The sequence below is a fragment of the Ursus arctos genome, unplaced genomic scaffold (assembly GCF_023065955.2).
Source record: "Ursus arctos isolate Adak ecotype North America unplaced genomic scaffold, UrsArc2.0 scaffold_6, whole genome shotgun sequence".
Classification (NCBI taxonomy): domain Eukaryota; kingdom Metazoa; phylum Chordata; class Mammalia; order Carnivora; family Ursidae; genus Ursus; species Ursus arctos.
The window spans coordinates 49,021,684-49,046,937 of NW_026623078.1; the positions used below are offsets into that span (position 1 = coordinate 49,021,684).

The 25,254-nt window shown below is 38.6% G+C and overlaps 1 protein-coding gene across 13 annotated transcripts in view; it reads left to right on the forward strand.

Annotated features, from left to right (window-relative positions):
- Positions 1-25,254, forward strand: part of CPQ (carboxypeptidase Q) — a 440,125-nt gene that overhangs the window by 292,633 nt on the left and 122,238 nt on the right. For 4 of the 13 annotated variants that reach the window (XM_057308083.1, XM_057308094.1, XM_057308091.1 and 1 more), the window contains exon 6: positions 3,001-3,084. The exons of 6 other annotated variants lie outside the window; for them this stretch is intronic. In XM_057308083.1, coding sequence (XP_057164066.1) covers positions 3,001-3,084 — 84 coding nt within the window. Of the gene's footprint in view, positions 1-3,000; positions 3,119-25,254 lie in introns of all 13 variants that reach the window. 3 more of the 13 variants (XM_057308086.1, XM_057308084.1, XM_057308085.1) reach the window with 1 other exon arrangement.

The window sequence follows — 25,254 nt, forward strand, 5'->3', positions numbered from 1 at the left end:
ATGGTATTTTAGTTGATGCTGTTGTAAACAGTATATAGTTAGATTTTTAAATATTGAATCTTATAATATCAGTTAACAAGGGTTTTTGTTCTGCTTATCTGTATCATGATTACTTATCTTTTACTCATTTTCTAACTTTTTTTCTCTTAAGGTTGCTATTTTTGCTTCTTTTTTTCTCTCTTCTTTCTTTCTTTCTTTCTTTCTTTCTTTCTTTTTTTTTTTTTTTTTTTTGCTTTTAATTAGATTTACTGGTTTTTCTTTCACTTTCTCCCTATCTTTCCCTCCGCTATTTGGAAACTTGCACACTTTCTATTCTTTTAGTCATTGCTATTAAAATGTCACACATATGTTTGTCTGAATTAAATAATATAGCAATGATAAATTGCTCCAATATATCCTCTCCGATCATATATATTGTTGTTGACTAGTGTTTAAATTATGCCTTACTTCTAAACCTTCCCCCAGTTTGTTATTACTGGGTTAATATATTTTGGCTTTGCCACTTATTGGCTGTGTTACCTTTCAAGTTGTGTAAGTGTGCCATGCCTCAGTTTCCATATATATATATATATATATAGAGAGAGAGAGAGAGAGAGAGAGATTATAATAGTATCTATCTATAGGTTCATTATGGTAATTAAATGAGTTCATTCTGTTCCTGACACATAATTACTGCTCAGTGAATTTTAGCTGTTATATCTTCTTTTTTTTATTTTATTTTTAGCCATTGTGATTTTTTTTTTTTTATATAATGATTTTTTATTATATTATGTTAGTCACCATACAGTACATCCCCGGTTTCCGATGTAAGGCTCGATGATTCATTATTTGTGTATAACACCCAGTGCACCATGCAATACGTGCCCTCCTTACTACCCATCACCGGCCTATCCCATTCCCCCACCCCCTCCCCTCTGTAGCCCTCAGTTTGTTATATCTTCTTAAACTCTTTCTAGCGTGACAGTTTTCCAGATTTTCCTTGTTTTTGCTGACCTGGACAGTTTTGAGGAGCACCGTGGTCAGTTATTTTGTAGATGCCCCTTGGTTGCAATTTGTTGGTTGTTTTTCTGAGGGTTAGACTGAGGCTATGGGTTTTGTGGAAGAAGATCACAGAGGTAAAGTGCTATTCTCATCACATCATATCAAGGATATGTACTCTCAACATGACTTATCCCTGATGGTGTTGACCTTGATCACCTGGCTGAGGTGTTTATCATTTTCCTGCACTGTAACTCTTCCCTCTCCCTTCCATTCTGTACTCTTTAAAAGGAAGTAGGGATAGTGACACTTGCTCATTTGCATATTTTATATATAAAAGACCCTGATAAATTAATTTTATTATTTTATACAGCCAGTATTTACTTGTATTTAGCTACATATTTCTGTAATATTTTTGTATTATGGTAAAATGCACATCACATAAAGCTTACCATCGTAACCATTTTAAAAAACATAGTCCAACAACATGAAGGACGTTCACACTGCTGTGCTACCATCACCACCATCCTGCTCCAGAACTTTTCTTCTTGCAAAACTGAAACTCAGAACCCATTGAGCACTACCTCCCCATTCCCCTCTCCCCGCAGTTCCTGGCAACTACTGTTCTATTTTTGTCTCTTCCATTGACTGTTAACTCAAACTGCATATGGCTTAAGTCATATGTCATTACGCAAAGTTTGTGTGTGTACTTTTTTACTGTGGTCTTATCTTCCTTCATTGAGTCCTTTTTTTACGGAGAGAGTGAAGTCTGGAAGTGCCTGCACAGCAGATCTATACTTGTTTTGGCTTAATCTCTCTGGGTTTCTGAGATCTTAGACCAGTCTTTCAGTTACTTTCTCAGCCTGGAGTTTTTAAAATCTCATGGGTCACTGTAGCATCAGCTCTTACTTTCTGCTGTCTCTTAAATTCCCTTATTGTTTCTGAAGTCTGGGGATATCTGTGTCTTCCTCTTTCTTTTCATTCCTTTTTCTTGTTTCCCTCCCTCCCTCTCTCCTTTCCTTCCTCTCTTTCTCTCTTCCTTCTTCCCTTCCTTTCTCTTTTTTGAGTTGTGCTCTGCATTAAACAATAGTTTTTAAAATTCACTGTGTGATCTATAGGAAAGTTGTTAAAAGAATAAATCCTAAGAGTTCCCATCAGGAGGAGAAATTTTTTTCTCCTTTATTCTTCTTTGTTTTCTTTTTATCACATCTATGTGAAAAGATGGATGTTAGCTGAACCTATCCTCATCATTTCACAATAAATGCGGATCAAACCATCATGCTGTGCACCTTAAACTTATGCAGTGATGTGTGTCAACTATTTGTCAGTAAAGCTGGAAAAAAAATCATACTGTTAATAAAATTTACATGATGGGAAAATGCATACTTTCTAAGCATTTCTGTAAGTTTTATGAGAAAAAGGTCCCTTCGCATCAACTTGAGCAGCCAAAGTCCTACTTCTTTTCTAAAGAAGCAAAACGCCTTTCATTCAGCCTGATGCTTGACATCTGGAGAAGACAAGAACTGAAAAATCAGGGCGGGGTCCTGTCTGAGATGTCCAGTATCAGGGAATAATGGAGAAGGAGATGAGAAGAAAAATCCTGAAAATCATGAATGGCCAAGGCCAGTGACCCTCAATCATTATACCATCAGTTTCCATATTTTAACTTTACTTATGTGCTGTGCAAGATTTTGAAAAGAAAATTATTAACTAATGATTTATTTTCAAATTTTGTCAATTGCAAAATTTTATAACATAATGAATTTTACAGGAGATGAGCAATGTTATGGTATCAACTTGATCTTTCAACCAAGAGCAAAGAAATGAAATTTGCCAATTTAACTTGCTCAGGGAACCATTTCACTTATAAAGGTATATTTTTTTCTACATTTTTTAATAATATTTGAAATTGGCTCATCGAGCCCCTTGCATGATCTTAGGTTTGGAAACACTGACATAAAGTTACGGATTAGGGCCCTAGAGAAGAGAAGTCATTCCTGCCTACCTCCTTTCTCTCTAAAGGTATCGCTCTTGCTGGCTGGTCCGGAAACTGCACTGTGGCCCTGCAAGTCCCCTTCCCGACACAAGTCACAGCCTTCTGCGCAGGTTGGCAATGCAGTTTATAAGTGGTCTGGCGCAGGTATTTATACGCTTTCAGAAGATGTTATTTGGGCTAGCAGGGAGATGATCACACAGAATCATCTCGTTGCCACTTTTGACAAATGACCCCAATTTTCATATCAGATTAGAAAATCCTGGGCCATCAAAGCAAATGCGATTCTGCCCCGCTTTGGTAAATGCCACTTACATAATCAGCCCTCACGTACAGATTTTTCACTATGGGTTTTTATTTATTTATTCTTTCAAACTAGGGCCTTGGGAAAATTTCTGCTGATTTTTCTTGGCAATTGTTAGGCGGGTCTCCTCCATCCCCCATCTCTCAACCCCCAACACCCAGCACTGAAAAAGAAACAAATCCCTAACTCCAAATCTGAGTCCCTCATGACACTCACACCTGGGCTTATTCTGAAGCCAGCCTGTCCTTGAAGGACAGTGGGCAGAGCACTGATCACAGAGAGAGCCTGGGGTGACAGTGGGAGGGTAAAAAGGAAGTCATCAGGAGGGGCGCCATCTCTGTTGCTTTATGAAGTTAGAGGGAGCATATTTTTAGAATGGCCTTTGCTAGAGGGATAAACAATGCAGTTCTGTTATCTAAGCTTGTGAATCACACTTGTAGCCTTATAGCTCACCTGACTTACCCCCATGTATTATTCTTTTTTTTAAATAATGAATAAAGGTCATTCCGTGAGGGGTGGGTATATTAGCAAGGACACTTAGGGTTGCTACATTTAAATCTGGGGAATATAGATAAGGAGAATGGAATGTGGAATGATGTTGGTCAGCATTAGTCAGTGGCCTGGAAGGAGTGGAGGTAGGTCCCTGAATGGGCACAAGTAGGAGTCTTACGTGAAGTGGGCGCACGCGGGTCATTCACATCCTTCCAAGGGGGCAGCACCTGCTCTGTCTATCCAGGGATCTTTCGTGCTGCGGCTACTTACAGATCCCTACGAATGCCTTACTCTTTCATCTCTCCTTATTCACCACACCTCCATGTTATGTGTACTCATTCCCGTTGTCAGATTTGGGCTTCTTTAGCATGACTTTTAATCTCTGCATGTCCAGCACCCAACACAAGATAATACGGATAGTGTCTGTCAGGTTTAGCAGAACTGACCCTGAGCAAGTGCTGTGGGCCAGGAAAGTGAGAGGGCCAGGGGGAAGCTTCGCTGTGTGTGTGTCGGGGGGGGGTGCGGAATCCATTCATAGAGACCCTTGATCTCTTACAGAAACCTAGGACAGGTAAGGAAGCATAGCTACTAGCTACGACTAAGGGGAACAGAAAGAAGAAAGAGAAAGAAAATAGAAAGACACAATCAGACAACAGTGGGCCCAGTCTCGGAAGCACAGGCAGGGGAGAAGTGACATTTGAGATGCATGTCATAAAGTCGGGTGGTCCACATCTCCATCTGTTTAATCTGGTCACTGTCATTACACTGTTTCTGGATTTTATCCTTTTAGGTTAATCATTCAGACTTTAATCACTTACTCATTTTTCTTTTGACCTTCCTTGCTCCGTCTCGAACATCGCATCAGTGCTACTCAGAGCACTTCCTCTAACCTCGGCAGTCTCCCAGGTGAGCTGCATTCAGTTCTCTTTGATAGACACATGCTGAAAGTGACAGTTATTTCCTCTTTTGGAAGAAGGCAGATTTTATATAATAATTTTTTTCAAGTGGAGAGATTAGTTGTGGTCACAGTGGCACATTTTTCATAATTCTCCAATTGCTATAAAAAGTAACGTAATGGCATGAAGTGAATTCCCATGATGGGAGTTGTCCTGTCATTGTGAATTGCGGTGATCATCTTTGAAGTGATATTTTGTTCCACACTGTCTGTCAGCAACTATGTAGGGTTTGTTTTAGATTCAAAAATGTGTGAGAGGAGTTGATCTACATCCAAGAGATTCAAACATTTTTTTGTTGTTTCTTTTGGATCTGATTGCTATGCACTAGTTCAGTTGTGGGGTAGGTCTGGTATGTTTAGCGGTCCTCAAATTTTGTATTCAGATGCAGTTTAAATACTCTTTCCCCTGCTTTTACTTACTGGAAGGTGGCTAGAGAAGAAAAGTCATCTTTTATCTTTTCTCATTCCATTACATTTTTAAATAAATCATATTCCTACTACTCTATGCAAGTCTTATGTCTTAAAATTTTGATATGTGTATTACTTAAGACTGATCATTTTCCCCTGTCTGCTACATACACATCCAGAGTTTTGTTTTCTTTTCAAATCTTCCAGACTGGGAAAAACATGTACTATTTGTAAGCAGATGATTTAATTTCAGTAAATGCCTTTTTATTTCTCTCCCCCTGTGATTTATTGCTTGAAACCGTGAGAAACATCCAAATGCAGATGCTGTGTTCCAGCTTTGACGAAACCTTGGTTGTTGACTTCACAAACTTCGGAAGATTAATCTTGTATGATTCGATGGTGGAAGTAATAGTACTAGCAGCGAAAACCTTATGAGACACGATCGGGAAAAGGAAACTTTGGTCGTCCTGCTTCTTGTTGAGAACAGCTGGCCAATTTAAAAAGCAAACACTTGCTAAGGGGAGGAGATAAAAATGATCAAATAGAAGTGCCTCCTTCAGTTAAATAGGAGCTGAGGATGCTGCATAGTAGTAATAAAATCAAAATCTTAAAAGCTTTCCTTGATGAGCATGTGTATATAGTCTTAGGTTTATGTGGTCTCTAAAAATGAATTTTCCAATGTATTTATTCTCTTTAAGGGAAATACATCTAGATAAAAATAGTTTTTTGCAAAAATACTTGTTTTATATAAAAGTCCGTTTAGGATGTCATGTTTGCCATGGCCGCATTGAGACTCAGATGAGATTATCTGCTGTGTGAATTACGTGTGTGAAAGATAGGCTCCCGCCATCCCACTCATCTCCTGGGAAGCAGAGGTGATTCCTGTCGTTCTGAGCACTGCCCATAGAAGGCAGGCCCCTGCAGTGGCCAGTTCTGAGAACCTTGACTGTGAGGAAGCATCTTCAGGAGGAAAGGATTCTAAGGGAAGAAATGTGCATGACCTGTCATAGAGGATGTGACTGTTGAAGCTTGCCTTCCCATCTCAAAAGCGTGTGCAGCAGAAAAGAAATGAACATTGAGCTAGATTTTTTTCAAACACCATCAACCTTGGACAGTGAGTCCTGGGGAGAAAATAATAGTGAGCGTCAGCACCTAACATTAAACCACCCAGACTTCCTCCATCAGGTTTAAGGAATTCTAGAGGGTCTCAACTGTGCTAAAAAATAGGAATTTTTGTTTGTTTGTTCTTTGTGGCATTGGTTCTGTTTCCTCCTGGACCTTTAGCCACAAGTGGAGATGTATGCCTTCTCCCTAGTAGCTTTGAGGATCAAGGGATCTCAGTTGCTACAGCTGGAAGGAGATTGTAAAGATCATCTAGTGGAATGATGATAATTCACATGAATGAAGTGAGACCGGAGAGAATGTGGCCTGTGCAAGGACAGAGGTCACAGTGTGTACCAGAACCCATGTTTTCTGACTCAGGGCCCAGGGCACACACCAGCTGAATCTCATTTCTCTCCAAGACACACCTACTTCACCAGGTGGTCTTCCCCCTGTGTCCTCCACAAACCCTCCTCACTCTCACCTCTGCGCCCTTGCTGATGCCATGTGCCCTGCTTGGTGTGCCCTTCTCTTCCTGCTCCTCTGCTCCACCCGATCACATCCCGCAATGCCCAGCCCATTTCCAAAGTGAAGCCTCTGTAGTTCTTCCAGCCCAAATTAACTTCTCCTGTTTCGGGACTCCTTCAGGTTTGTGTTTATTCTCTGTGTCATGTTTGGTCTCAATTTCCTAGCCAGGTTATTCTCTCCAATGTCCCAAGTTTTTGTCTTCTGCACTGTGGTCCTCCTGGCACCTCCTGCCTGGTGAAGAACATAATGACTCCCAGCTTGTTGATGGGCATGTTGAACAGTCTTCTGCTGGGCAGGTAGAAGAAGTAAGAGAGAGGCCCAGCACACAGAACTCAAATGCCCGGATGTTCAGGTCTTCCTCAGAATCAGTCTCCAGTGGTCAGATACTTCCAGCACATGCATCAACTGCCATTTCCATTTATCTCTTTCCTCCAGAGACTATTCAAGTGAGAGGTAGTTCCTATCACTGTTGAGATCAAAGTGTCCCAAAGGTCTTGCCAAATTTATAGTTTTGGGACCCACGGATTCATCTCAAGCTCCCCTTTTCAGAAGAATGGAATGCACAGGATGGGTATTATGGTAGATACTCAACATAGACAGAGCTGACAAGTGACCGCTAGGAAACTCACCGGTATAGTGAGGATAGACGTTTTAATGGAAATTTATAAAGACCGTAGTTATCCTAAGCAAAGGAGCTTATGTGAATCATAGTGCAATCCGTAGACAATTTCTCCTTTTAAAATTCCTCCTAAAACAGTAGCCCTATGGTTTAAAGCCAAGAAAACAAAAGACTCTAAGGTCACCTGAGAATCAAATCTATTTAATCTTTTCCCACCCTAGTTTGTATTAACCATATTCAACCTCAGTAGACACGAAGCAGAATGCCTTCGTAGAAAGGGGTCTTTAGAGACAGGCAGGCAGCCAGGCAGTGTAGCATTATAGAAAGACCCTGGACTACAACCGTGCCACTTACTGTTGCAATAACTCTGTGCAAAGCCTCTTACCAATTCCAACTTCAGTATTCTCATCTCTTAAATTTGGATAATAATCCCTACTCTACATCTAGGCACTCTTCATACTATAATGATCTCTTTAACATATCCTTCACTGCGAGATTGTCAGCTACACAGAGGCAGAGTCTCTTTGTGTCTTGTTTGTCACTACATCTCCAGAACTTAGCTCCTGTAGGATATACACTGTACTCATTGCTTGATTGACTGAATAACAGGGAGAAGTTTAAAGCCATTACAAGCTGTTATTATGATTCTTGGTATCTTTGGGTGTTGTTCAGGCTCCATAGAAGGGGGCGATTTTTAGTTTGGGTTTCCATTCTTCACTATCCATGACTGAGAAGGAGCTGAGGCAAAAGGCCCACAGTGAATCCACAGAGACCGACCACTGACCCTTGGTCATAAGTGTGTAACTTTGAAAGTTCATGATATTTCTTTGTAGATTCTTCCCTAGCCTTGGTACCTGGCACACAAAGTGGATGGGTTTGACCTTTACTCAAGTTTGTTCTGTGTCCCTTGATGTGTGTGTGCCAGCAATCATCAATAGCAAGATGACCTTCTCTGCTTATCATCACTGGTCACTTTTCTTCTGCAATTTTCCCCTTTGGTCTTTGATGTATGAGTATTTTTAGTGGCAAAGATAAGCTTCTAATGGTACTGTACTGAATGTGGCTTCTGCCTGGGGGTGAGCACGTGCCTGAGGACGATCTAGATTGTCTAGGTGAGCTCGTATTTTAAAGCCCCTTCTAAGGTAGGCTCTGAGACCTGGAGGAAAGAGGGCTTTGGCATTAGACGAGTCTGCTTTTAAAAGCTTAATGTAGCTGGTAGTCTAGCAGGGAAGGAAAATGTTAAAGCAATCACTACATGTGTGAAGAGTGCCTAGATATAGGGCAGGGATTATTCTTATTTTGCAGGTGAAAAAACTAAGGCTGAGAAAGGCAAGAAGCTTTGCTCAAAGTTTTTGAGACAATAAGTGACACAGTCAGGCCCCCTTATTATACAGTAAAGATAATAACAGTTCCTTCTTCAAGGATGTTGTGATAAATCAGTAAGGAAATATGTGAAATTATTGAGCACAGAATCTGGCCCAGAGTAAGTATTCAGTAAAGGTGAATTTCCACTCTCTTTCTCTTCCTTTTCTTTTCCATAAATTAACCTGAATGAAAAGTGGCTGAATTAGACTTGAGTCCTATAAAAGCTCACCAGAAGTACTTCCTCTCAATTCATACTCACCCTTCAGATTGCTTGCTGTACCCACATTTCCTGATAGCACAAATTGGAGGGAGTAACATGACCTTCATTTGTTGACAGAGGCATGAATAGACAGAACACAGTGATGAATGTCTCAATTCAGGCAGGAGTTGAATGTTGCCTATAGAGTAGGCTAGCTCTGCCACCTGCATTGACTATACATCATCCCTGTAAATTAACCCATCTTCACCATAGTCACTGAGATGGAAATAAGTGTCTGTCCATTGAACATTACCTTCAAATGGAAAAGGTGACAGTCTAGTACATACGATGCATCCACATCTATAAGCACGTGAATATAAATGTTTTAAGATAATGTGTTGCATGAGTGGGTTTGTGTATGTATTTTTTTTCTGGAATAAGAGCTGAATAGAAGCTAATCAGTTTATATGAAAATATGATGATAACCAAATTCAAGAGTTGCTGTCCTATTTCATATCCACTCTTGCTTACTTTAGTACAACCCTATGCATCATCGGACATGTTGGTATAAGAAAATGATGATGTTCACCCTGGTCTTCATAGGTCCAATGGATGAATAAATTATAAATTTCAAAAGCATTATCACTCACTCACAAATATAGATCTTTTTAATTCAAAGGAATGATAGATATGCATAAATAGGTTACATATCAACAAATTTTTGTTCTCTTCATTTAAGACATTAATCCTTAGTCTTTGCCATTGAGTCTATTAATTTAAATAATATCCAATCAATAGCTAGATGAGCTAAACAATAAGTGTATATGTAAAATTTTATATAATATGCTTTATGCATACACAGTAAAACCAATATGTATACATTTAGGTGTGAAACAGATGATTAGTGCCTCTTCATAAAGTTAATGTATTTAGGTTCTGCAATTATGTATTCTTTCATAGTGTATCAATAAGAAGAGAACTTACTCTAGATTTTTCAAACAGGAAGGGATTTAATTTAGGGAATTAGAGCCTATGGCAAAAAGAGTTAATGCTTTGAAAGGCATGGGATAGAGAAGATCAGGGATGCAGCTACTAGTAATCAGAAAATCAAGAAGCACAGGAGCTACAGGAAACAGTCACCAATGATTTCAGCTGCCCACAGCACTAAACTGAGTGATTTATAGGAATATATTTGGAAGCTGTTGGCAAAACCTCACATATGCTATCTACCAAGACCCATGTGACTACCCACGTCAAAGGAGTAATGATGGTTTCTATTTATCTTTTGTCTTTGAAATCTTACATGAATGAAGCTCATTGTTTTCATCTAACACCACAACCCTGCTGGCAGAGATTCCTGAAAATGTAGTTCCCAGGCTTCTAATTCCTATACTACCAGGGAGAGTGTGGAAGGAGAAAATGGTGTTGAGTTGCCAAAAACCCATCTGGCATACACAGATATTCTAATTATTAGGGTCATGATATGTCTCAGTTTGGCTGGAGCAGTCCCAATTCCTATTGACCCAGAGTAATTATAGGTAGTGCCCTGTTTCAATCTCAGAAGTTTCTCTGTTTGGATACTAGAGTGTATGGCCATCTACCTATTTTTAAATAGTGAAAATACTTTGTTTCCTCGGGGACACTTACTAAGAATATAGTAAGTGCTAATCATCATGCTAAGCACTGGGGACATTGATGTTCAAGGACACACATGATCCTGGCCTTCATGGAACTTAGAGTCTGGTTCAGTAAGTGATAAAGGCCTAAACATGGTCATAGCTATAAGGATGGAACAGAGGAGATGTATTTGAAAGAGGTTGAAGAATTAAACTGTACAGATATTGATAACTAATCATCACAGTGGCTAAGACCTTTAGGCTCTTGAGTCATACAGTCTGGGTTTGAATACCAGCTCTACCACTTGTTAGCTGTCTTAACTTGGGAAGTTACCAACTAATTTCTGCCTCAATTATCTTATCTGTAAAATATGGATAGTAATAATTATTCAATTCATAGTTTTCACAGTTACTGTGATAATTAAATGAGATAAAAATTTATAAAGCTTATGAGTACCTAACATATAGCAAACACTTAATAAATATTTTTATGACCCAAATAGTAAAAAAGAATGAGGAGGAGGAGAAGAGGAAAAAGAAGAAAAAAGAGGGGTACAGAGGAGGAGGAGGAGGAGGAGGAGGAGGAGGAGGAAGAGGAGGAGGAGGAGATTTTTTGTAATGGCTGAATATGAGAAAAGTATCTAAGAAAACTCTCATATTTCTGACTTGGCTGTTGTGATGGATGGTTGTTTAAAATAATAAATGCAAGGGAAGACAATTTATGTGAGAGAAATATGCATACAGTTTGAATGTATTACTAAAAGAGTAAGTACAGGAAAAGCCAATTTAAGTAGAAGAGAATAATGCATTCTGTTTGATTATGTTGAGTTTGAAGCACCTGTAAGGTATCCAAATGACAATGTCTAGTAGGCATCTGAATATCTAAGTCTGGGGCTCAAATAGAGTTCTGAGCCAAAGTCTAAATATATATGTCTTTAGGATCCAGATGGTGGTCAGGACCAAGGAAAATGTGGCAGATCAAGTAGAGTATCCAGAGTGAGAGAATAAGTGTTATTGGCATGTATCTGAGGTAGGTCAGTACTTAAAGGGCAAAAGAAAAGAAGCCCTTGAAAAAGGCAAGAAGGAATAGCCAGAGAAGTAGTAAAGAATAAGCAAGGCATGTGAAAAGAGAACAGGTTGGATAACAGTGTAAACTGCCAAACACAAACCAAGAAGTTAAGAACAGAAACTAGTTTCATAGATTCAACAAGTGGAGGCTCTGGGTGATTTTAATGAGAAGAGATTCAGTAGAGTAGGGAAAGTGGAAGCTAGTCACAGACAGTTGAGGTGAGAAAGAGAAGAGAGTGTGGAGGTAATGAAGCATGGATCTTCTCTTCAGCTCACTTGCCTATGAAGGAAACGAAAGGGCCAGCTGATGGCTAGAGGTTCTTTAAAAGCAGAGCTGAGAAAAAGAGAGATAAGAAACTACTGGATCATGAGGGGAGAATTCAAGAAATAAGTGGATACCATAAAGGGAAACAATATTAGAATAATTGGGATCCCAGAAGAAGAAGAGAGAGGGGGTGGGGCAGAAGGTATATTGGAGCAAATTGTAGCAGAGAACTTTCCTAATATGGGGAAGGAAACAGGCATCAAAATCCAGGAGGCACAGAGAACCCCTCTCAAAATCAATAAAAATAGGTCAACACCCCGATCTAATAGTGAAACTTACAAATCTCAGAGACAAAGAGAAAATCCTGAAAGCAGCTCAGGACAAGAGTTCTGTAACCTACAAGGGTAGAAACATTAGATTGGCAGCAAACCTATCCATGGAGACCTGGTGGCCAGAAAGGACGGGCATGATATATTCAGGGTACTAACCAAGAAAAATATGTAGCCAAGAATATTTTATCCAGTTAGGATATCATTCAAAATAAGAGTGATAAAAAGCTTCCAGGACAAACAGAGCCTAATAGAATTTGTGTTCACCAAACCAGCTCTACAGGAAATATTGAAAGGGGTCCTCTAAGCAAAGAGAGAGCCCAAAAGGAACATAGACCAGAAAGGAACAAAGGCAATATACAGTAAGTCACCTTATAGGCAATACAATGGCACTAAATTCATATCTTTCAATAGTTACGCTGAATGTAAATGGGCTAAATGCCCCAATCAAAAGAACAGGGTATCAGATTGAATAAAAAAGCAAGACCCATTGATATGCTGTCCTCAAGAGACTCATTTTAGACCCAAAGACACCTCAGATTTAAAGTGAGTGGGTGGAAAACCATTTATCATGCTAATGGACATCAAAAGAAAGTGGGGGTGGCAATCCTTATATCAGACAAATTAGATTTTAAACCAAAGACTGTAATAAGAGATGAAGAAGGACACTATATCATAATTAAAGGGTCTATCCAACAAGAAGATCTAACAATTGTAAATATGCCCCTAACATGGGAGCAGCCAATTATAGAAGCCAGTTAATAACAAAATCAAAGAAACACATCGACAATAATACAGTAATAGTAGGGGACTTTAACACCCCCGTCACTGCAATGGGCAGATCATCTAAGCAGAAGATCAACAAGGAAATAAGGGCTTTGAATGACATAGCAGACCAGATGGACTTCACAGATATATTCGGAACATTCCATCCCAAAGCAACAGAATACACATTCTTCTCTAGTGCACATGGAACAATCTCCAGAATAGATCACATCCTGGGTTGCAAATCAGGTCTCAACCAGTACCAAAAGATTAGGATCATTCCCTGCATATTTTCAGATCACAATGCTTTGAAACTGGAACTCAATCACAAGAGGAAAGTTGGAAAGAACTCAAATACATGGAAGCTAAAGAGCATCCTACTAAAGAATGAATGGGTCAACAGGAATTAAAGAAGAATTTTTAAAAATTCATGGAAACAAATGACGATGAAAACACAACTGTTCAAAATCTTTGGGATGCCAGCAAAGGCGGTCCTAAGAGGGAAGTATGTAGCACTACAAGCCTTTCTCAAGAAACAAGAAAGGTCTCAAATATGTAACCTAACCCTACACCTAAAGGAGCTGGAGAAAGAGCAGCAAATAAAGCCTAAACCCAGCAGGAGAAGAGAAATAATAAACATTAGAGCAGAAATCAATGAAATAGAAACCAAAAGGACAGTAGAATAGATCAACAAAACAAGAGCTGGCTCTTTGAAAGAATTATTAAGATTGATAAACCCCTGGTCAGACTTATCAAAAAGAAAAGAGAAAGGACCCAAATAAATAAAATCGTGAATGAAAGAGGAGAGATCACAACCAACACTGAAGAAATACAAACAATTATAAGAACATATTATGAGGAACTATATGCCAACAAATTAAACAACTTGGAAGAAATGGATGCATTCCTAAAGACGTATAAACTACCAAAACTGAACCAGGAAGAAATAGAAAACCTGAACAGACCCATAGCCAGCAAGGAATGAGGCCAGCATTACCTTGATCCCAACACCAGACAAAGACCTCACCAAAAAGGAGAATTACAGACCAATATCCCTGATGAACATGGATGCAAAAATTCTCACCAAAATACTAGCCAATAGGATCCAACAGTACATTGAAAGGATTATTCACCACGACCAAGTGGGATTTATTCCTGCCCTGCAAGGTTGGTTCAACATCCGCAAATCAACCCATGTGGTACACTATGTAAATAATAGAAAGGACAAGAATCATAATGATCCTCTCAGTAGATGCAGAAAAAACATTTGACAAAGTACAGCATCCTTTCTTCATTAAACCTCTTCACAGTGTAGGGATAGAGGGTATATACCTCAATATCATAAAAGTTATCTATGAAAAACCCACAGAGAATATCATTCTCAATGGGGAGAAACTGAGAGCTTTTCCCCTAATGTCAGGAACACAGCAGGGATGTCCACTATCACCACTGTTGTTCAACATAGTACTAGAAGTCCTAGCCTCAGAAATCAGACAACAAAAAGAAATAAAAGACTTCCAAATCAGGAAAGAAGAAGTCAAACTCTCACTCTGTACATGGAAAACACAGAAGACTCCACATGAAAATTGCTAGAACTCATCAGGAATCCAGTAAAGTGGCAGGATATAAACCCAATGCACAGAAATAAATTGCATTTCTATACACCAACAAAGAGACAGAAGAAAGAGAAATTAAGGAGTCCATCCCATTTATAATTGCACCCTGAAACATAAGATACGTAGGAATAAATCTAACCAGAGGCAAAGGATCTGTACTCAGAAAACCATAGAATACTCATGAGAGAAGTTGAGGAAGACACAAAGAAATGGAAAAACGTTCTATGCTCATGGATTAGAAGAACAAATACTGTTAAAATGTCTATGCTATCTAGATCAATCTACACCTTCAAGCAATCCCTATCAAAATACCATCAATTTTTTCACAGAACTGAAACAAATAATCCTAAAATTTTTGCGGAACCAGAAAGGACCCTGAATAGCCAAAGGAATGTTGAAAAAGAAACCGAAGCTGGTGGCATCACAATTCTGGACTTCAAGCTCTATGACAAAGCTGTAATCATCAAGACAGCATGGTACTGACACAAAAACAGACACATAGATCGATGGAATAGAAAAGGGAACACAGAAGTGGACCCTCAACTCTATGGTCAACTAATCTTCGACAAAGCAGGAAAGAATATCCAATGGAAAAAAGACAGTCTCTTCAACAAATGGTGTGGGGAACATTGGACAGCCACATGCAGAAGAATGAAACTGGACCACTTTCTCACACCATACACAAAAATAGACTCAAAATGGATGACAGACCTAAATGTGAGACAGGAATCCATCAAAATCCTAGAGGAGAACACAGGCAGCAACCTCTGTGACCTTGGGTGCAGCAACTTCTTGCTAGACACGTCTCCAAAGGCAAGGGAAACAAAAGCAAAAGTGAACTTTGGGGACTTCATCAAGATAAAAGGCTTTTGCACAGCAAAGGAAACAGTCAACAGAACTAAAAGGAACCTATGGACTGGGAGAAGATATTTGCAAATGATATATCAGATAAAGGGCTAGTATCCAAAATCTATAAAGAACTTATCAAACTCCACACCCAAAGAACAAATAATCCCATCAAGAAATGGGCAGAAGATATGAACAGACATTTCTGCAAAGAAGACATCCAGATGGCCAACAGACACATGAAAAAGTGCTCAACATCACACAGCCTCAGGGAAATACAAATCAAAACCACAGTGAGATACTACCTCACACCAGTCAGAATGGCTAAAATTAACAAGTCAGGAAATGACAGATGCTGGCGAGGATGCGGAGAAAGGGGAACCCTCCTACACTGTGGGTGGGAATGCAAGCTGGTGCAGCCACTCTGGAAAACAGTACGGAGTTTCCTCAAAAAGTTGAAAATAGAGCTGCCCTATGACCCAGCAATTGCACTACTGGGTATTTACCCCAAAGATAGAAATGTAGTGATCGGAAGGGGCACCTGCACCCCAGTGTTTATAGCTGCAATGTCCACAATAGCCAAACTGTGGAAAGAGCCCAGATGTCCATCGACAGATGAATGGATAAAGAACATGTGGCATATATATATATGTGTATATATATATACACATATATATGTATATATATATACACACACACATATATATATATATATATATATATATATATATATATATATATATATTACGCAGCCAGCAAAAAATGAAATCTTGCCATTTGCAGCGATGTGGATGGAACTAAAGGGTATTATGGTAAGTGAAATAAGTCAGTCAGAGAAAGACAATTATCATATGATCTCACTGATATGCAGAATTTAAGAAATGAGGCAGAGGATCACAGGGGAAGAGAGGAAAAAATGAAACAAGATGAAAATAGGAGAAAAACCATAAGAGACTCAATCTTAGGAAACAAATTGAGGGTTGCTGGGGGGGGAGGGGAGATGGATTGGCTGGGTGATGGACATTGGGGGTATGTGTTGTGGTGAGCGCTGGGTGTTGTGTAGGACTGATGAATCACAGACCTGTACCCCTGAAACAAATAAAACGTTATATGTTAATTTTCTTAAAGGTAAAAAAATTAAAATAAATTAAAGCAGATCCTATAGGATCATTTGGTCCCAGAGTTGCACAAGAGATTTGCAGACCAGGAAATGTTTTAGATTATATGACCTTAAAAGTCCTTTCCATCTCAAAGTATTTATTATTCCACGATTCTCTACTTGATAAGTTCCCAGGTTCAGCTTTTATTTTCACAGTGTGCTACCTGCAGACAAGACATAAAATTTGTCTTATCCTAACACATTTAAGTTAGAATTTAATTTGATCTTATGAGTCTTTAGGGAAATTTATCTTAGAGTTCAAAACATATATCTATACATACTGTATGTGTAGAGTTCTTCATGTCTTGGTATTGCATGCATTCAGTTCCTTACAATTCTTTCATTGGCTCCTTTTCAACCAATTGCTTATACTTACACGCAGTTTATTTTTTGGACCATTTTTTTCATGCCATGTTACCAGCTTTTCCCAAAGAATAATTATTAAATAATTAGGTCATAACATTGGATGAGGTTTACTGAATGGCAATTTTTTGAAAGACTTTTTAACATTTTCCCCCAGAGTCTTGGTTGGTTTATTGACTAGAGCAAAGCAGTTAGTTTGCTACTAATGAAATAAGGTAGGCCAAGCATCTGGAAATGTTCTACCAGGAGGAGCCAATGGCCTTGTTTTCTAAAGGTCCCAGGTCTCCCATCACTCACCTCTAGTCTTGCTAGGGCATAGGAGAATCAGGATTGATGACTGCCTCCTAATTCTGGACTGCAGCCTTTTATCTGAGATCTTCTGTTTGGAAAGTCTCTTCAAATGTTTTCTTAGCCTCAAGGGAAAAGTTTCTCTCAGAGATACCTCAGTTTTGATCAAAAGCATTCACAAATCCCCTTTTCGTTTTTTCTCTACCGATTAAGGTCCTCTTTGCTGGGCAGAATAAACTCATAAACATGTTTCCACTAGTTTATTAGAAAATTCACTTCAGCTAGAAGAGTCAAAGTTGCTCATATGGGCAGACCCTAGGGAGCTCGGAAAAGATTATTTTCCTCCAAAGAGTTCAAAACCTATAATTTAATTTTCCTCTGGTTTTGACCATGCTCAGAGTTTTGCTGACTTTATGGTATAATATAGCCTATCCATTTCAGTTAGAGATTGGTCTTTATTGCTCCCATTTAATTAGAAATTTCCAAATTGTTGCTATCATTTTGTTTTTGTGCATGTGTGTAACACCTTTTCAAATTATGATATTAAAATATTCTATTTCTTTAATTCCAAATAACGTTATTTCAAAGATGCAACTTTCATATGAGATCTTTTTAAAGGAAAAAAACTTTCTCGATGAATGTATATATTGATCGTAAGACTGTTCTAATTTCAGAAACATTGGCTGCAAAACAAATATGCTCTTGGAATTGAGGAGATATGATATTAATGATCATTTCACTTGACTGAGCTTTTCCATTTGTAGGATTCATCATTACTTAATATTCTTCCATCTATTCTTCATTCATCCATCCAACTCAAAGTCAATGAGAAGAGTATTAAGCCTTAAACTCTTGCTAAGCGAAGGACAATGAAAACTAAATGGGAACAGTTAGCATTTTGAATTTGTAAAGCAAGCTATTTATCTTATGTCCTAATCTAGCCTATTTCTTAAAAGAATTTGATATTTTTCTCTCAATATTTTTTTATTTTTTTAATTTTAATTTTAATTTTTTAATGTAAAGCTCGATGATTCATTAGTTGCGTATAACACCCAGTGCACCATGCAATACATGCCCTCCTTACTCCTTACCACCAGCCTATCCCATTCCCCCACCTCCCTCCCCTCTGAAACCCTCAGTTTGTTTCTCAGAGTCCATAGTCTCTCATGCTTCATTCCCCTTTCTGATTACCCCCCCCCTTTCTTTATCCCTTTCTTCTCCTACCGATCTTCCTGGGTCTTATGTTCCATAGATGAGAAAAACCATATGATAATTGTCTTTCTCTGCTTGACTTTTTTCACTTAGCATTATCTCCTCCAGTGCCGTCTATGTTGCAGCAAATGTTGAGAAATCGTTCTTTCTGATAGCTGAGTAATATTCCATTGTATATATGGACCACAACTTCTTAATCCACTCAATATTTTAAAATCCAACTTGAGAAAAATGGAAATTACATGGTGGCTTTCTCATATAATCTGCACCACCTCCGTTCTTCTGTTTATACTCTCCCTTCAATCTAAACAGTCTCATACTTTGCAGCAACTGAGTTTTTATCTATAATAGCATGCCATGCTACCCCAGTCATCATAGGGTGGCATGATTATGGTGGCAAAGACTTGAAAATAAGAAACTAGTATGTTTAAAATCTTCAAAAAATAAAAGAATGAATAGCATCCATTTTTAAAAAAAAGAACAGGTGTTTATGAAATAACAACTAAGTGATAATGAAATTAGAATGTACAGATACAAAAGAAAACCAATTAAAATTATTGGAAATCAAACGTATAGTCATTTGGATTTTTTTTTTAATTTCAACGGAAGGAATAAATATCAAAGTGAGAATGCCATCAAAGAGAGACTTTATGAACTGTAATATGTAAATTAGAAAATTGTATAAAAGAAAGAAAAAAAGAATTGAAAATATTGATGATTTTGAAAAATAGGAAGTTTTATTATACATCAGTAAATAGTTCCAGTAGGAGAGAACAGAGAGAGAGTTGCTGAATATTTTCTAGAATTAAGGCAAGGCATGAGTATTCATGTTCAAAAAAGTTTAAAGGATGCCAAGCAAGATGACATTTTAAAAACTCCATCGTATGTTTACATTTAGGTGGAGCTAAAGAATATCAAGAACAAAATGTTTGCTTTTTGGAGTGGGGAGATATGAAATGGCACTGATGCTTCCCTTAATTACTGGGGGTTTAGTCTTGCATTCTATTGTAAGAAAGCTTTCTTCCTTATTGATTTAGTTGTTTGCCTGCTGTCACTTCTCATGTAGTCATTGTGTTGCCCTCCAACTCAGTTTAGTTTGCTGCTGTTTTTGACTGTTCACTAGACAACCCCAAAACTGTATTTGTTAAGAAACTTTCTGTGAGTAACAAGTAAGAATTGTCTATGAGACAGAGGACTGCACTTAAAGCAGCAGCTACTACTGCTGTAATAACAATAGCTTATCTTTATGGGATGTTTTCTATCTACTAAACGTTTATAAGGTTTTTCTCATTTAATCTTCATAATATCCCTGTGAGGCTAGTACTACTGCATCATCCGCATTTTCCAGATGAGGACCCTGAGACTTAGCTGGAGAAGCTGAAGTCACTTGCCCAAGGTCCTGTAGCTTTAACTAGTATGGTCAGTGGTGCATCCTAGATTTTAAGTCAGTCGAATTCGGAGCCCAGATTCTTGGTGACTATTCTATGATACCTTTTTTATTGAGAAAGAGAAGCCTTTAAGAAAGCTATGGGACTCCCAGCAGTCTTTCTCAGCAGACTTTCTCCTGTGAGATTGTGTTCTAGAACATTGACATTGATGGAATTCTGATCCTCCTTACGCAGTGATTGGTTGTTTTATAGATGTTGTACTTTTTCAGATCCACACGTGGCCAACATCATTCAGGTGCATAATCATAAGTACTCTGTCAGCCAGTCTGGTTACCTACTATGATATGTTTCTGGGGAACCCAAAACCCTTCAAGGCTCCAGAGGCATAGAACTTACTTGCCGTTTACAGAGCCCTAAGAATTTTCTGTTGCCAGAACTCCAAAGTCTTCCCAAGCTACTCCGTGGATTCTAATAGAGGAGCATTTCCTCTCTACTCTCATGTCTTTCCCTTGAAAGCAGATGCCAGTTCTACTTTTGAACTTTATAAGGTTGGGATGAGAAGACCGCTTGAGCTTCTGATGGATGACTCCACAGAAGGTCAAAGTTCCTTGGTCTTCAAGCAAGTCCTTCAGACAATGGACTAGCTTCCTTGATTGTAGCTGCCCAATGGCAGTTCTCCCCAGAGGTTTTCCTACATCAGGAGAGGATGGTGGAGGTCATATTGAAGGACAGAATAAGGAAACATACCCACCAAAGAAGCAATTTGTTCCCAAATTTCCACTGAGACCTTAGGGGAAAAAGTCGTCTCCTGCTAACTCTGCATGAATCAAGGTTTTAGATATGGCAGCATTTCTTCAGAAACTGAAGCCAATAATTCAGCCAGAGAATAAGGAGGACAGCAAGCCTAGTAATTATTGATGAGGTCACAGAGTTGACTAGTCTTGCAGCCTATAGGTCTGACTCAGATCCTCTGCTCTGCAAGTTAAAAATTCTGTGACTGGGGACCCCTCAATGAAATTATCTTATTTTAGCTACTGCATTGATAAAATTAATGTAATCATAAACACCGATTTCTTGGGAAGATCAAGAAAATTCATGTTAAAACTTTTTGAAGCACCTCAAAGCACAGCTTAGTTCTTCTTAACCTGGAGTTTCTGTTTTGGAGGAATACAATTGTTCTGCAGTTCTTCGACTTTACTTCCCAGGACTCTACACACTCTGTGTACGTATACACACCTATATATTTCTCTTGAAGCCTGAGAGTCTTGGCCCCTTCAGCTGTAACCAGCTTTGATGCACTTTGAGACTCTATCGCTAGATTCCAACATGGAGTTACCTCGGTTCCGTTCCCCAGGTAGCCTGCTGCTACCTAGCTCAGCCTGCAGTCATCTGCACACTTTGCCAAGTGAATCTGATGACTAAAGGGTTGGAGAAAGGCCTGAGATAAGCCTGGGTGCATACTGACAGCCTGTGCTTGGAAGGGGCCTTTAAAATTGTACTGTTTCTTACAATGCCAGACCAAGTGGGGAGAGAATTCTCACGGTTCTTGGGGACATTTATGGAGCATCTACCTTTCACCTCATCCCTCTGCTAGATAATATTATTTTCTTGATAGCAGTGATCACTATGACCTGTGACATGTGCACCTGTCTTTATTTTCAGACTTAGTAAGGATTTTGGTATGTGTTGAAGAACAGTAAAATTGAATATATAATACTAAAAATGAAATTACATTTTGGAATTAACCATGCTGACATCTTTTTCTTTAATTCTCCTAATTCATTTTTGTTATGTGAAATGTAAGGCCATCTTTTGACATGTTAGCAAGAAGTCTGAGGATTAAGAAGGACAGATAGTGAAGTCACAGAATTTAATTCAAAATATGTGAAGGAATTCTGATGAAATTATAATCAATAATATCCTTAATACATAAAATATTCAAACAAACCAATAAGAAAAATCCCCAGGAAGTAATAAATAAATTAGCAAAGGCTCAAAATATGTAATTCGCAATCAAGTTGAAAAATGTTAAATTCCAGTACTAATCAAATACATGTGATTCCGAACAATGAAGTAACGTCTTTGCCTTTCTACATTAGTGATTTAAAAACACAGAATACTTCCTGGTAAGAGCACAAGAAAAAGGCATGTTCAGGTACTGTTTATGAGAATATAACTTGATACCAACTATTTGGATAGCAATTCGGCAATATATATCGAGAGCCTTAAAATTACCCTTTGACTAATTCTGTTTCTCATAACCTATCCTCAAAAAAATTCAAATATCTGAAAAAGTTTTATGTTTGAAACCAGTCATTATAATGTCGTTTGTAATGTTAAATGGAAATAAATGAAAAGTATAACCACTGAAGGACAGTTAAGTCATGCTTCGTTCTAATGGACTATTTTACAGCCAAATAAAAATGTAATTTTAGGGAGACTGTGAAATAACAGATAAATATTTAGGTTGTAATGTAAAATGAAAAATACATGTGTGATGGGTCATATGTCTATATCAATATAGATATATAGATATACACGCACATATTACACATATATGTGTATGTATAATGGAACAACTTAAAAGAAATTTGAAAGCATGTCAAAGAATTGAAGGAAAATACCAAAATGTTAACAAAGATTATCTCTTGTTAATAGGGTTATGCCTTCTTTTCTCTATATTTTCTAAAATTTCCATGATTAATGCAATTTCTTCTAAGAGAAAAAGGAAATTTATTTTTTGAAAAATACAAAGTAATTTCCTATGGGACTGGGGAAAAGGTCTCCACAAACGTGGCCTGAATGGAAGGTTTGGGATTTTTTTCTCTAGCAACTGAGTATTTATGATCATTTCATATGGACTGATATAAAATCTGTTTCGAATAGCCAGCAAAGACTACTTCTCCTAAGCTAATATTTAAGAGTGTGAAGAAGATGGCAAGAAAAGTTTTATCATAGCTTGAATCCTAAACTATGCTAAGGCGCTTGATGGGCTTTGACATGTAAACGGCACATTAATGTTACTAGTTACAAATGAAACAACAAAGAGGTTGTAAGTGTAATGGAGTGACATCTAAATGTGTGAATGTGAGTATATAGAGTTGTGCTTTGTTTGTTGTTGTTGTTGTTTTTGCTCTGGACATTAAATCTCAATCTGTAGTCCTTCAGGGCTAGTCTCCCCACCCCAGAGGTATATATTCCCCATATGTGCACACATTGCGGCACCGAGCAATGGGGAACTTAAAAAGGTTATTGCCTATGTCATAGGCTCCGTGAAATGTGCTGACAATAACCACCAATATCCCAGGGAGTCCCTCTGCAGTGTAGAATCCTGAATACTTTCCCCAGAAATGCGTGGCAAGGGAAGCAAAGTCTAAAGAATGCCGGCAGTGCCTAACAGAGGCCTTGGTTTCAGGCAGCTGAGACTGTCAACCCGTCTGAAATCCTTGTACCTGTGGTATTTTGAGAGGTTATTTGCAGTTGTCAAAAAGAGGCTCTCAGAATTTCCAAAAAAGCGAGGAAGCAGTTTTGAAACCAAGAAGATGTACACTTTGCTGAAGGGATAGAAGTGAGAGTGAATAGGGAGTGACAGCATCTAAGAATCGAGTTGCTTTTTTTTTTACTCTCTTCCCATATATATGTCCTGCTGTTTCTTAGATTTACCCAAACCTGACCCCAGAAAGGTGTCAGGAGCTTGAATCCAGCAGACACCCTCACAGGGATCTGTTACTCCAGCTACACCTGTTACAGTCAGTAAATAGGACGGCAGGGAATTGCTCTCACTCGGAACAGAGACGTGCAAGGGAAATAACATTTACGCAAAGCACATTTGTCGCCTTCTAAATATTTGTCCTATTTGAAAAATTCCAGCTCTGATTTCTTAGTCCAAATTGTAGTTCAGCCAAATGTAGCTGATTCTTCCTTATGGGGAGCTGGTTATTATTTTGTCTCTCCCTTTGTTTGAACCCCTGGAAACAAACAAGAAAAAGTAATACAAACAAAACACTTATTAAAATGTAAATACACTGGTTGGATCCCTGATGTGTTGTGCCAACAACCTTGCTGGCAGCCCAGGATGGACCCAGGTGCACAGGGAATGGACTTCTCTGGGCACAGAGTGGCCGGGCCTGGTAATTGACAGGCTCTCAAGGGAACCTTTTGTTACCTGACTTCTCGGGCAGGCTGCTGGCTCATTCTCCTGCGCGGAATAGTTGAAACTTGTCTTTCAACTAAAGGGAGTACATGGGGGCAGAGATGCTTTTTTTAGTTTGGCAACCTAAGTATATGAGAAAAACAAGCTGCTACAAAATAGCAGGAAAGCATGAAAAATGCTTTATGAAGAAACATAAAAGAAAACCAGAGGAAAGCATATTTAGCCTCAGTCATTAAATAGCGTACTCCAGGTCTCAGTCCTGCCTCCTCCCATCCCTCTCCTCCCAAAGTTTTGTGTGAAGAGGTTTTTTCTGTCGAACTCCAAACAGGCCCCAAGTATACCGATGTCCTTACCAGCTGGTTCTGCAACGAGAGGGGCATCTATTAAGAGAGAAACAACCTTGCATTTCATTTGGAGTTTTACAGTTTTCTATGCACCTAAATTTTTAGCCTCCAACTGTTTCAACAGAAGCTGTGTGGTGTTTTTCCAGCCAGATCTTTGAGTGCTCGTGTCTTCTCACGATGCCTTTGGCAGCTGATGAAAGCAGGCCCACCCTGCAGAAATGCCACAGGTACTGCGGAGAATAAAATGACACATGCAAATGCCACTGAGAACGTGCTTGCCTCCTGACTCATATTTTATTTTCCATAAAGAGGCTGTTTTCAAAACTGACAGTCTGTAGCCTGGTAATGGAAGATAATGATTAGCATAGCAAAATGGGAGTAATCATGGGGCTCTGTGACACTGCCCTTAGAAAAATCCTTTACTCATGCAAAGAATCTTTTACCCAAAGCAAAGAACTATTTCTAAAATGGCAAATGTGTGTAAATTTTCAAAGTGGATTGTGATTTCTCCCCAAAAACACAGGCAGCCAGAACACAGTTATGCTTCACAGTCTAAGGTGATCTAATTCTTGAAATAAACCTTATTCTGGGTTTCTAGATGGGAGGGGAAATTGTTATTGCTTATAATAAAGAACAGGCTGTTTTTCTTACTTGGGAAACTCAAGGGGATGAAGCAACCGTTTTAATACTATAAAGAAGTGGGCTCTGAAATACTGGGATAAGTCCTGTTTATTTAACATTTAATGCCCATGGTCTGTTCGGCACGAGGAGACGCACTCTGGTGCTGTTATTTAACACTGGAACAGTAAAATAGTCTAGCTAAGATTAGATTAGGCAGTTGACTCAGAGTCCTCCAGCTTCAAGGCTCACAAATGAATAAATCAACATTGTTGCCATACA